Source organism: Panthera onca, chromosome B4, assembly GCF_046562875.1.
Source record: "Panthera onca isolate mPanOnc1 chromosome B4, mPanOnc1 haplotype 2, whole genome shotgun sequence".
Lineage (NCBI taxonomy): Eukaryota > Metazoa > Chordata > Mammalia > Carnivora > Felidae > Panthera > Panthera onca.
The window spans coordinates 117,190,439-117,204,288 of record NC_138345.1 but is presented as its reverse complement, the minus strand read 5'-3'; the positions used below and the strand labels follow the sequence as shown (position 1 = coordinate 117,204,288).

Sequence of the window (13,850 nt, the reverse complement as noted above, 5' to 3'; positions counted from 1 at the left end):
TAGTAATAATAATAATGGCTAACATTTATTGACTGCTTGTTCTGTGCCAAATGTTAAGCATTTTACATGCATCATTTCCTTGAATCTTCCCAAGAACCCCCATTTTATATATGAAGAAATTAAAACTTAGGAGAGCATAAGTAACTTGACCTTGATCATACAGCTAGTCAGTAGCAGAACCAAAACTTTAACCCAACACCCTATACTCCTAACTACTATGTATCTTGTCTTAATACAAAGCTAAGTTAAAAAGAAGCATAGAAAGGCAACCTGGATGAAGTTTCCTACGAAATACCATTAAAACTTGAAATGTAAGTTAGCTAAAATCTCCCGTCAATAGTTTGAAGTCTAGGGGGTCAAAATATGACTTCACAGGAGGGGGTCAGAATCAGAAAGAATTTGCTCTTTATGGGAAAGACTTCAACATGGAACAATTAAAAAGAGCTGATAAGATCTCTGAAAAAAAAATTGATTTACATATATTCTTTCCCCAAAAGCAAATAGAATTGATTTGACTAAAATGCTATAAAATAGGAAGAATAATTATACTTAGTAATCCAATTACCGCTAATGTAATAAAAAGCCAACATGGACTTTCAGAAGCCCAATAACCAAGACAGGAAAAAGGCGGGGCGGGGGGGGGGGGGGGAGGTTGGAAATCCCCATAATCAAAAAACAAACCAGTCATTTCATTTAGAAAGCTAACAAGCTATTATCAAAGGTTTGTCTCTCACTCCTGGCAACAAGTTGGTCCACTTATAACTGATTAGTAATAAAATGGACACCTGATGAGATTATGCAGCTCCACAAGGTCAGGAAACTTCTGAAAAACTAAAACAGGGTATGAATTATTTAAGAGTTCTGAAAAGAAAAAGACCCAGGCTTTTCAAACCTTTTTATGGTATCAGGTGACACATCAGTTACTGATTTGGGGATAACTTTATTACAAAATCATGATAATGTAAACCATTCTGTAATATACCCCAGCAGAAATGATTGCCAAGGGAAAGAAATTTATTTATCTTCTTTAAAGAGAGAAAGTTTGGCAATTTTTTGAGCCATAACATCATTGTTTACGAGAGTACTCTAAGGACTGATCATTAAGCCTTAACACTTGGATAAAAAACTACCATTGAGGAGCAGAGGTGGCTATATATGATTTCAGAACTTCTAAATAAATATTCAACATGTTCCTAGTTGGTGAAATCCTTGTGGAGGACCCCTCAAAAAAAAAAATAGAGCCTCTAAATGCATCTCATGATTCTATCCTAAGAGGACATTATACTTACAATTTTTCTTAAGTTAAAATAGTTTCACTTAAGAAATAGAAGGAAAAGGCACACAGGGAGAAAAGCATGAAAACTTCTGACTTCTCACAACTCCAGTGTGTCCCCAGTGTCAAAGGTAGGAAGATAGAGATATAACAGGGGAATGAGCATATTATGACAGCACGAAGACCAGATTCAGTCATAATAAAACAAAAGGGAAAATCCCAGAGGCTTTATTCTCTCCAGGCTCTGAGAGGCCACAAAATTACTCCTGAGAGAAACAGTTCTAAAAGAAAGATAAGTTTTATTTGATGTAGAAATAGGACTGAAGTATTAGTATCCTCCAAGTACCAGATAGTAGCAAGGGGCTTCAGAAGCATCTGATGAGAAAATGAATCTGAACACACCCCCAAAGTTTTCCAACAAAAATCAGGCACCAGTCATCTGAGACTCTCCAAACTATCATAAAACTCCTTCATTCAAATGCTAGATATTCAAATTTAATAAGGCTCTCCCCTAATACTGCCAGGACGGACTTACCAACCTTGAACACCAATAGTATCAGTCCATCCAAAATCCTCAGACTTCCTCTGTGGTCTCTTCTTCTTACCATCTTATCCCAATACCCACCCCTCCCCTTGCATCTATGCTTCTGTGACACTGAGACCTATAGGACCACAAGAACTCTATGAGACTTCTAGCTTCAGGAACTTTGTACATGTTGTTTTCTCTTCCATAATATCATTTCCACCCTTTGTCTTCCTCTTTCTCTGCCTGTCAGTATTCAACTTCACGATTCCTTTTCTGTATGTTTCCTTAAACATTACCCACTGCTGGGTTGGGTACTCCTCTGCCTAATTCCCCTGGCACTCTTTGCAATGAAAGCATCTATAGCAATGACCCATAATTACCTACTTACTTATCTATGTTCCCACAGACTGGATTTATCCACAAAGAGGGACCACAAAGAGAAGGCAACCCATCAATATTTCTTAAATAAATAAAGGATTTAATTTGTTTTTATCCCCTGTACTCAGCATAATACCAGGCACACAATCATTGTGCAATAAGTATTTGCTGAATGGATGGTAAGTACTCAAAAACATTTTTTGGATGAAGTAATGGACAGATGATCAGAGAGTGCTATATATCAGAAATCTTAAATTCCAATATCCTACTTTCTGACCTCAAATACCTATCCTTCCAGCTCTCTCAGATTCTGATTTTCTGGTCTCTGACCTCACAGAGATGTCTAGTCTCTTGACATCTTCCTAGTCACCAAGCCTTTAAAGACTGTGAGGGTGTCACTTCCCTCTCACTCATTCTGTACCCATTTTTATTATGAACTTTTAACCCATACTATCATTTGTAAAAATCCAGCCCTGAACATATTTCTGCTGTCACAAATATTCTGCTGTCACAGCTACTAAAAATAACACATCAGGATAATGTCATACCACTATGCAGATGGGGCTTCTTAAAAATTCATGGTCTTCACCTTCAGCCAGAACTTTGTGCTGGCCAGTCCTTTAACTTGGAGTCAGCTTCCCCATCCATTCCTCATTCATTCCTCTCCACTCTGTAACCATCTTCTCTCTCCTCGGTCCAACTGTCCACCCTTGCTCTCCGCTGTTGGCAGATATCCCTTGCTTCCTACTCTATCAGATGATTGGTATAAGAAGGCATCAACTCAACTCTCTGCCTCCACACTAACAGACTCACTCTAATCTACATCAGTCTTTTCCTCCTTCCCTTTTATATCAGAGGATGAGGCGTCTGCCCTGCAGCCCACCCTCCACTGAAGATGAATCACTTTATCTGTGTTTTCAATCATCTCCTTCCCTCTTCTAATAGGATTCTGCTCTATCATTAACCCCTCTCATATCTTCAATTCCTTTTCTTCTGGCTCTTCATCCTCATTATATAAATATGCTAAACTTTTTCTCTTAAACTCTTCTTAAACTCTGTATCTTCTCCCTAGCTTTGACCTACTTTTGTCTTTCTCTTATCAGCTAAACTACTTGTATCATTATTCTCTACTTCACCATGTGCCATTCACTCAGCCAATACAATCAAATTTTTACGGGTAATACAGCATGAGAGACAAAATTTTTAAAAATCCCCTAACTTTAAATTTTACTGCCCTCAAAAATTTAAACTCTAAAATCAATATACAATGAATCAGCAAGAAGACGGAACAATTTCCAGGTCAGAGTAAGATAATAAGGCATTTGGTCCATAAATCAGCAATACCACCAGAGAGGAGATATGTGAGCCAATGGACTTGAAGTATTTTAATTCCATAGTAAGGAATGCATTATGCTAGCATAGTGTCACTTAAATTCTATAGTTTCCCTTATTTTTAATCCTTCTGATTTTATTTGGCTTCCAATGTAAGTTGCCCCTACAAAGAGAAAATACAGTGAGAGGATCTATCATTTTAGGAGAGTTCAGGACTGGCAATACAAATTAGTTCCCTGTTCAGAACCATTCTACTTCTCAAAAGAGAGGACTAGATATAGGGACCCTAAAAGTTCATAATCTAACGAACACATTATTTTTAGCAAAGGGAACTAAATCATTCCTTTAACAATGGTTGTATGTCAGGAGTAAAAAAAAAAAAAAAAAAAAAAAAGGAATGGCATGTTGTTACCGTCAAAAAGTTGTGTGAACATGTAGAGGCTGCATCTTTTTCAAATACTAGAAGAGCTTTCTGCATCAAGTAAATCGCTTTGGACAGCTTATTCTTCTTTATTTTATTCATTACACTTAATTCTGAAACAGAAAATACACATTTTTACCAAAAGGGAAATATAAAAACTATCTTTAAATTTTTTGGAAAAACAGTTTATCCCAATTTTAATTACCTGTAAAACAGTCAATGCTTCTAGATTGTTTCAGTTTTTTTGGATCTTTGGCAGATACATGCTTGCTAGCAGCTGGAGTCTGCAAAACTGAAGAAGAAGATTGCCATTACAATTAGATTTGTATCCAAAAAAGGGCATATTTTCTAAACATTAAAGGGTAACTATCTATTTGCAAAATTATTACTTCCTCTCATATGTCATGTCTTTTTTCATTAATAGATAAAAATTCAAACAAATCTACAACAATCTATAAATAAACACAGTTTAATTGACAAACTCTCTTTTATTTGCCACGGTATGCCTGAGGACATAAAAAATATTCAAATTATAAAAATATTTAACTTCCTATCCCATCTTAAATAAAATCATCTTGAAAGTTGATAAATAAGATCCAACCTACTTTTATTCACTTCTCTTTTGATAAACTTTTTAAAACTGCTCCATCCATGATCCCTGTAAGAGCTCTGAGTACCCCAAGAATACCTCCACTCTCCTCTCTCAAGATTTTCAACTAACACATGAATTCTTGCCAGCTGACTATGGGCAGTGAGAGATCCTGGTGTACAGTTGGGATGAGCCATCATTGTGGTCTAGCAAAGAGAGGATGATGGAGAAGAGAATAAAAGTATGCTGGCCCAGGAAGATGGAGAATGTTGCTCTGATTTTGATTTTCGAGGTCTGGTCCTCGAAAATATTTTGATCAGGCAATATTTTGTTTCTTGGAGGTATGTGAAGGTACTTGTAGCAACCTGACAATAAACCCCTGTTATTTTAATTATTTGTGCTAATGCCATGAGATGATGATTGACTGATGAAAAGATGCCAACAGATACCATTAAAGGATATAAAGTTTCTTTAACGGTGAAGGATAAGGGAATTTCTCTGCATGGAGACAGCAACACAAAGCAGAAAATAATGCATCATTCTCTCAGTACCTGGTGTATTATAAATGCTAACTAAGTGATGACTCTCATGAGTATAACAGTTGGAGATAAGAAGGCTCTCATGAGTATAATAGAGATAAGAAGGATGAGATTCAAGAAAATGCTGAATGCCCAACGCAGATAAGTCATATTTAATGCCACTATCATCAACAGGCAACCACTGTAAAGTTCTTGAATGAGAATGACAAAAGCAGTATTTAGGCAACATTAGTCTGGCAGCAGCATGCAAGAATGAAGAAAGAAGGAAAAAATGAAAATCTTTGCTAGGGTGATAGTTCAATAAGTGGAGAAAAACACCAAGGAGTCCCAGAGATATTGCAAAGGAATAATAACTAAGCCCATTTAAATTTGAGCTCAAGTCTACCATCAGTATTATTAAATGGTCTTTGATAAAAACTCAGAGGATCACTTAGCCTGGCAAGATTTATGGATAATAATTAGAGAATGAACTAGTTATTAACTCTATAAGTAAACAGACCCCACTTTACTACAGAAGATAATATAGCTACTAAGTGAGAATTATAGGCTAGTTTTCTTAAAGAAAACCTGACACATAAATGCCATTCATGTTTTGAAATACATTTGTGGTCCAAATATTTTAAAATCAAAGAATATTCAAAGTTCTTATTCTAAGTAGCCTGATTGAAATATATATATATATGATGACACAGAAATATTTTCATTTTATTTGCTTCCCTCTACATCCAGCAGGTCTTTTAAGAATCAGGCTTTGAAACAGTATAAATGTTGAAAATAAAATGTAAGAGGATGAAAACGATAAAGGGATAAAAGAATAAAGAAAAGGGAAATTTTATGTAAACAGAATGCAAATACAAGCACGTGGTCCTAAGTATATACCAATGGGAAACATCACCATAGAAAAAATAAAATTAATTCAAGTAAATCTGAACACAGTTCTCTAACATATGATATATTCTAAAGACAAAATGAACTGCAAAGAAATCCTAAATTTACTTAGCAGTTTTGTTGTTAATGGTGGTATTGGTTTAATAATTCTGAAAACACTTTGTTAATATGGTAAGACAAAGCATCATGGCAGCATAAGTCATCCCTTCCCCTCTCCACATGCAATAAGAAAAACTCAGCATCTATTCATGGACAAAAACAGAAGTGCCTGAGAAAGAAGAGCAAAACTGGAGGTATCGAACTTCCTGATTTCAAACTACACTGCAAAACAATAGTAATTAAAACATGTACAGTACTGGCATAAAAATAGACACACAAACTAATAGAACAGAAACAAATACATGCAAATATGTCCAATTAATACTAGACAATGAAGCAAAGAATATTTGGTAGGGAAAAGACAGTTTCCTTAATAAATGGTGTTAGGAAAACTGGATATCCATATGCAGAAGAAGGAAATTGGACCTTTTACACCACTTACAAAAATTAACTTGAAATGGATTAAAATTTTAAACCTAAAAACTGAAACTATAGAACTCCTAGAAGAAAAAAACACTTCTTGACATTGGTCTTGGCAATGATTTTTTTTTTTTTTGGATCTGACAGCAAAAGCACAAGTAATAACAAAATTAATAAATAGGAGTACATCACATGAAAAAGCTCTGCACAGCAAAAGAAATAACCAACAGAATGAAAAGGGAACCTACAAAATGGAAGAAAATATCTACAAATCATATATCTGATAAGGATTAATATCCAAAATATTTAAAGAACTCGTAGTTGCTGGAGGGCGGCCAACATGGCAGAGAAGTAGGGGGAATCCATACTTCCCGTGTCTCTCAAAGAAGTGTAGAAGCCAAAGGACTTTGAACACCAGGGCCTGGGAGGAAAGAGACTGAATCTACTAGGAAGAAAATGGGAAAGCTGGAAAAAAGATAGGTGGGTAACCGCGACTGGGGGAGATAAAAAAAAAAAAAAAAAAAAAAGGCCACGTGAGCATGGAGGGGAGGGACCCCCTTCTGTGGAGAGACAAAGGGAAGAGAAAGAGCGGCTAGAGAAGTGCAGGACCTGACCTATGGGTACAGGAGATAGACCTGGGACTGAGACTGAGAGGGATCCAATCTCTAACTGCGGCTTTCTTCGGATGGGGCCGGCCTCTGTTCGCGCACCTGGGGAGGTGGGGAGCCAGGCCTGGGTGTGGTGGTAGGTCAGAGTCTCAGTCCGCAGCTGGAGAAAGTGGTTCCCTCCCTGGAGGGCCGCGCAATAGCACAGAACCTGCCTGCATCCGCCACCCCCGGGCACAGCGGCTGGGCCAGGGGCTCAGTCTGCAGGAGGATACGGCCCCTGAGTCCCTGGAGTGCTGTGGGAAAAGACAAAGCCTGCCTGTGTCCGCCATCCGCCATGGCGGGGTCTCAGGCGGCAAGGGCGGAGACTCAGTCCGTGGTAAGAGAAGACGGTCGTCCCTGAAGTGCGGGGGCACAAAGCCAGCCGGGACCACATATCACCACATTCAGAGGCACTTCCCCAGCGTCAGAGCTCACGGAGCGGGACTTTGAATCCTAGCCAAGCGCAGGGTCAGGGGAGTTGGCGGAGTAAGAAGGACTGCGGCCCCCCCCACCCCCCGTCTGTGTCCGCAGCACAGTGAGGACCACTCAAACTGAGTTCACCAGGTCGGGATCCGTGAAGAGACTGGGGGATCACCATTCTGCCCCTGCCCCCACCACCACCAAGGTGGGGCCTCAGGGATCACTTCTGGGGCTCCTAGTGGAGGTGGGTTCCGACCACACCAAACCACGCCCCCTTGCACTGGGTAACTGCCTATCCACTGGAGCGGCACAGACCCTGAGGACAGCTACCACCAACAAGCAATGCAGCATTGCCTGGATTAACTCTAGGTCAATTCTGGATATATAGATATATTCTTCCCCCTCCCCCATTTCTCCTCCTTATCTCTTCCCTCCCCTAGGCTGGTTACTCTGGTTATTGGTCTGTCTAAACAGACATATTTAATCCATTGTCTTGATACGTGTTCTACACCTCCTTCTTTATACTCCTTTCTCTCTCTGGAATTTTCAAGCCTATGGTTTCTCTGTCTGGGCAACTTTATCCTCATTTCGTTTTCCCCACCTCCTTCTTTATTTTCCTTTTTCCCTCTCTGGATTAAGCCTTTTAGTCTCTCTGCCCAACCAATATTTATTTTTTCTTCCCTCCCCCCAACCCGTCATTTCTCTCTTTGTATGTGCTCTTCCATCAGCACCACCTCCACCCTCTTCTTTACTTGTAGTTGGTGTTTTGGGTTTTTTTGTTTTTAGTCTTTAGGGGTTTTTTGTTTGTTTGTTTGTGTTATTTGTGTGTTTGCGTGTTTTTGTCTCCTGTTTGTCCATCTGTTTCCCTTTACAGGGCTACTCCAATGAACAAATCAAGGCATATCTGGTAGAGGGGCCAAAATATTATTATGAGTAGGGTAATAAAATAACCAAAGTCACAACAACAGAGAGCAAGTAACAAGACCTGAAAAAACACCTCCTGAAGGGCCAGGCCCTGGCCAGTATGTGACCCTCCTTTAATACAGCAGGTGCTCGCAGGTGCAGAGCATACAACAAGCTTTTAAAATGCAAAAGGGACAGAAAACTAGCCAAAATGATGAAACGGAAGAATTCTCCTCAAAAGAAATTCCAGGAAGTAGCAACAGCTAACAAATCGATTAAAACCGATTTAAGCAATATAACAGAACAAGAATTTAGAATAATAGTCATAAAACTAATTGCTGGGCTTGAAAAAAGCATAGAAGACAGCAGAGAATCTATTGCTACAGAGATCAAGGGACTAAAAAATAGTCATGATGAATTTAAAAATGCTACAAACAAGGTGCAAAATAAAATGGAGACAGCTACAGCATGGATTGAAGTGGCAGAGGAGAAAATAGGTGAATTAGAAGATAAAATTATGGGAAAAGAGGAAGCTGAGAAAAAGAGAGATACAAAATCCAGGAGTATGAGGGGAGAATTAAAGAATGAAATGATGCAATCAAACAGAACAATATCCGTATCATAGGGATTCCAGAAGAAGAGAGAGAGAGAAAGGGGCTGAAGGTGTACTTGAACAAATCATAGCCGAGAACTTCCCTGATCTGGGGAAGGAAACAGGCATTGAAATCCAAAAGGCACAGAGAACTCCCTTCAGACTTGAATTGATCTTCTGCACGACATATCATAGTGAAACCGGAAAATACAAAGATAAAGAGAGAATTCTGAAAGCAGCTAGGGATATCGCTTCTCGGCCTTTTGGCTAAGATCAAGTGTGAAAGCAGCTAGGGATAAACAGGCCTTAACATACAAAGGTAGACACATAAGGCTAGTAGCAAACCTATCTACTGAAACTTGGCAGGCCAGAAAGGAATGGCAGGAAATCTTCAGTGTGAGGAACAGAAAAAATATGCAGCCAAGAATCCTTTACCCAGCAAGTCTGTCATTCAAAATAGGAGAGATAAAGGTTTTCCCAAACAAACAAAAACTGAAGGAATTCATCACCACTAAACCAACCCTACAAGAGATCCTAAGGGAGATTCTGTGAGTGAAATGTTGTAAGGACCACAATGTACCAGAGACACCACTACAAGCATGAAACCTACTGATATCACAATGACTCTAAACACATATCTTTCAACAATAACACTGAATGTAAATGGACTAAATGCTCCAACCAAAAGACATAGGGTATCAGAATGGATAAAAAAAAAAAAAACAAAAAACAAGACCCATCTATTTTCTGTCTACAAGAGACTCATTTTAGACCTGAGCACACCTTCATATTGAAAGTGAGGGGATGGAGAACTATCTATCATGCCACTGAAAGTCAAAAGAAATCTGGAGTAGTCTTACTTATATTAGAACAACTAGACTTTTAATTAAAGGCTGTAACAAGAGATGAAGAAGGGCATTATATAATTACAGTGTATATCCATCAGGAAGAGCTAACAATTATAAATGTCTATGCACCGAATTTGGGAGCCCCCAAATATATAAAACAATTAATCACAAACATAAGCAACCTTATTGATAAAAATGTGGTAATTGCAGGGGACTTTAATACTCCACTTATAGCAATGGATAGAACATCCAACAGAGAATAAATAAAGAAACAAGGGCCCTGAATGATATACCGGATCAGATGGACTTTAGAACTCTGCCTCCCAAAGTGACAGAATATGGTTTTTTCTTGAGTGCACATGGAACATTCTCCAAGATAGATCACATACTGGGCCACAAAACAGGCCCTTAATAAGTATAAAAGAATTGAGATCATACCATGCACACTTTCAGACCACAATGCTATGAAACTTGAAATCAACCACAGGAAAAAGTTTGGAAAACCTCCAAAAGCATGGAGGTTAAAGAACATCCTACTAAAGGATGAATGGGTCAGCCAGGCAATTAGAGAAGAAATTAAAAAATATATGGAAACAAACGAAAATAAAAATACAACAGTCCAAACACCTTGAGATGTAGCAAAGGCAGTCCTGAGAGGAAAATACATTGCAGTCCAGGCCTATCTCAAGAAACAAGAAAAATCCCAAATACAAAATCTAACAGCACACCTAAAGGAAACAGAAGCAGAGCAGCAAAGACACCCCAAACCCAGCAGAAGAAGAGAAATAATAAAGATCAGAGCAGAAATAAACAATATAGAATCTAAAAAAAAAAAAAAAAAAAGTACAGCAGATCAATGAAACCAAGAGTTGGTTTTTTGAAAAAATAAACAAAATTGATAAACCTCTAGCTAGGCTTCTCAAAAAGAAAAGGGAGAGGACCCAAATAGATAAAATCATGAATGAAAATGGAATTATTACAACCAATCCCTTAGAAATACAAGGGATTATCAGGGAATACTATGAAAAATTATATGCCAACAAACTGGACAACCTAGAAGAAATGGACAAATACCTAAGCACCCACACACTTCCAAAACTCAAACAGGAAGAAATAGAAAATTTGAATAGACTCATAACCAGTGAAGAAATTGAATCAATTATCAAAAATCTCCCAACAAATAAGAGTCCAGGACCAGATGGCTTCCCTGGGGAATTATACCAGACATTTAAAGCAGAGATAATACCTATCCTTCTCAAGCTGTTCCAAAAAATTTCCAGACTCATTCTATGAAGCCAGCATTACTTTGATTCCCAAACCAGAGACCCCGCAAAAAAAGAGAACTACAGGCCAATATCCCTGATGAATATGTATGCAAAAATTCCCAACAAGATACTAGCAAATCAAATTCAATAGCATAAAAAAAGAATTATTCACCATGATCAAGTGGGATTCATTCCTGGGCTGCAGGTCTGGTTCAACATTCACAAATCAATCAATGTGATACATCACATTAAGAAAAGAAAAAAGAAAAGAAAAAAGAAAAGAAAAGAAAAGAAAAGAAAAGAAAAGAAAAGAACCATATGATTCTGTCAATCGATGCAGAAAAAGCATTTGACAAAATTCAGCATTCTTTCTTAATAAACACCCTTGAGAAAGTCGGGATAGAAGGAACATGCTTAAACATCATAAAAGCCATTTATGAAAAGCCCACAGCTAACATCATCCTCAATGGGGAAAAACTGAGAGCTTTCCCCCTGAGATCAGGAACACGACAAGGATGCCCACTCTCACCGCTGTTGTTTAACATAGTGTTGGAAGTTCTAGCATCAGCAATCAGACACCAAAATGAAATCAAAGGCATCCAAATTGGCAAAGATGAAGTCAAGCTTTCACTTTTTGCAGATGACATGATATGATACATGGAAAACCTGATAGACTCCACCAAAGGTCTGCTAGAACTGGTACGTGAATTCAGCAAAGTCACAGAATACAAAATCAATGTACAGAAATCAGTTGTATTCTCATACACTAATAATGAAGCAACAGAAAGACAAATGAAGAAACTGATCCCATTCACAATTGCACCAAGAATCATAAAATACCTAGGAGTAAACCTAAGCCAAAGATGTAAAAGATCTGTATATTGAAAAGTATAGAAAGCTTATGAAGGAAATTGAAGAAGATACAAAGAAATGGAAGTTTATTCTTCTGATTGCAAGAATAAATATTGTTAAAATGTCAATACTACCCAAAGCAATCTACACATTCAATGCAATCCCAATCAAAATTGCACCAGCATTCTTCTCAAAGCTAGAACAAGCAATCCTAAAATTCATATGGAACCACAAAAGGCCCTGAATAGCCAAAGCAATTTTGAAGAAGAAAATCAAGGTGGGAGGCATCACAATCCCACACTTTAGCCTCTACTACAAAGCTGTAATCATCAAGACAGCATGGTATTGGCACAAAAACAGACACGTAGACCAATGGAATAGAATAGAGACTCCAGTATTGGATCCACAAAAGTATGGCCAACTAATATTTGACAAAGCAGGAAAGAATATCCAGTGGAAAAAAGACAGTCTCTTTAACAAATGGTGCTGGGAGAACTGGAAAGAAACTTGCATAAGAATGAAACTAGACCACTTTCTTACACTATTCACAAAGATAAACTCAAAATGGATGAAGGACCTGAATGTGAGACAGGAAACCATCAAAACCCTAGAGGAAAAATCAGAAAAAAAAAAACCTCTCTGACCTCAGCCATAGCAATTTCTTACTTGACACATCTCCAAAGGCAAGGGAATTAAAAGCAAAAATGAACTATTTGAACCTCATCAAGATAAAAAGCTTCTGCACTGCAAAGGAAACAACCAACAAAACTAAAAGGCAACCAATGGAATGGGAAGATATTTGCAAATGACGTATCGGACAAAAGGCTAGTATCCAAAATCTATAAAGACCTCCCCAGACTCCACACCCAAAAAACAAATTAATCCAGTGAATAAATGGGCAGAAGACATGAATAGACACTTTTCTAAAGACGACATCCAGATGGCCAACAGGCACATGAAAAGATGCTCAATGTTACTCCTCATCAGGGAAATACAAATCAAAACCACACTGAGATACCACCTCACGCCAGTCAGAGTGGCTAAAATGAACAAATCAGCAGACTATAGATGCTGGAGAGGATGTGGAGAAATGGGAACCCTCTTGCACTATTGGTGGGAATGCAAACTGGTGTAGCCGCTCTGGAAAACAGTGTGGAGGTTCCTCAAAAAGTTAAAAATAGATATACCCTATGATCCAGTAATAGCATTGCTAGGAATTTACCCAAGGGATACGGGGGTGCTGATGCATAGGGGCACTAGTACCCCAAGGTTTATAGCAGCACTTTCAACAATAGCCAAATTATGGAAAGAGCCTAAATGTCCATCAACCAACAAATGGATAAAGAAGATGTGGTTAAATATACAATGGAATACTACTTGGCAATGAGAAAGAATGAAATCTGGCCATTTGTAGCAACGTGGATGGAACTGGAGAGTGTTATGCTAAGTGAAATAAGTCAGGCAGAGAAAGACAGATACCATATATTTTCCCTCTTATGTGGATCCTGAGAAACTCAACAGAAGACCAGGGAGGAGGGGATGGGGGGAAAAAAGTTACAGAGAGGGTAGGAGGCAAACCATAAGAGTCTCTTAAAAACTGAGAATAAACTGAGGGTTGATAGAGGGTGGGGGTAGGGGAAAGTGGGTGATGGGCATTGAGGAGAGCACCTGTTGGGATGAGCACTGTGTGTTGTATGGAAACCAATTTGACAATAAATTTCATATAAAAAAAAAAAAAAGAACTCCTACAATTCAATAGCGAAAAAAACAAATAATCCAATTAAAAATGGACAGAGGATCTGAATAGACATTTTTCCAAAGAATACATACAAATGGCCAACAGGTACATGAAAAGATG

General features: G+C 38.2%; 1 protein-coding gene across 4 annotated transcripts in view; it reads right to left on the bottom strand.

Moving 5' to 3' along the window:
• CFAP54 (cilia and flagella associated protein 54) overlaps positions 1 to 13,850 on the bottom strand; it is a 295,014-nt gene that overhangs the window by 221,946 nt on the left and 59,218 nt on the right. For all 4 annotated transcript variants that reach the window (XR_013556674.2, XM_078449575.2, XM_078449576.2 and 1 more), the window contains 2 exons: positions 4,136 to 4,222; positions 3,922 to 4,043 (listed from right to left, as the gene is read on the bottom strand). Coding sequence is in view for 3 of the 4 variants with exons in the window: in XM_078449575.2 (XP_078305701.2) it covers positions 3,922 to 4,043; positions 4,136 to 4,222 (209 nt within the window). In the remaining variant the exon portion in view is untranslated. The remainder of the gene's footprint in view (positions 1 to 3,921; positions 4,044 to 4,135; positions 4,223 to 13,850) is intronic.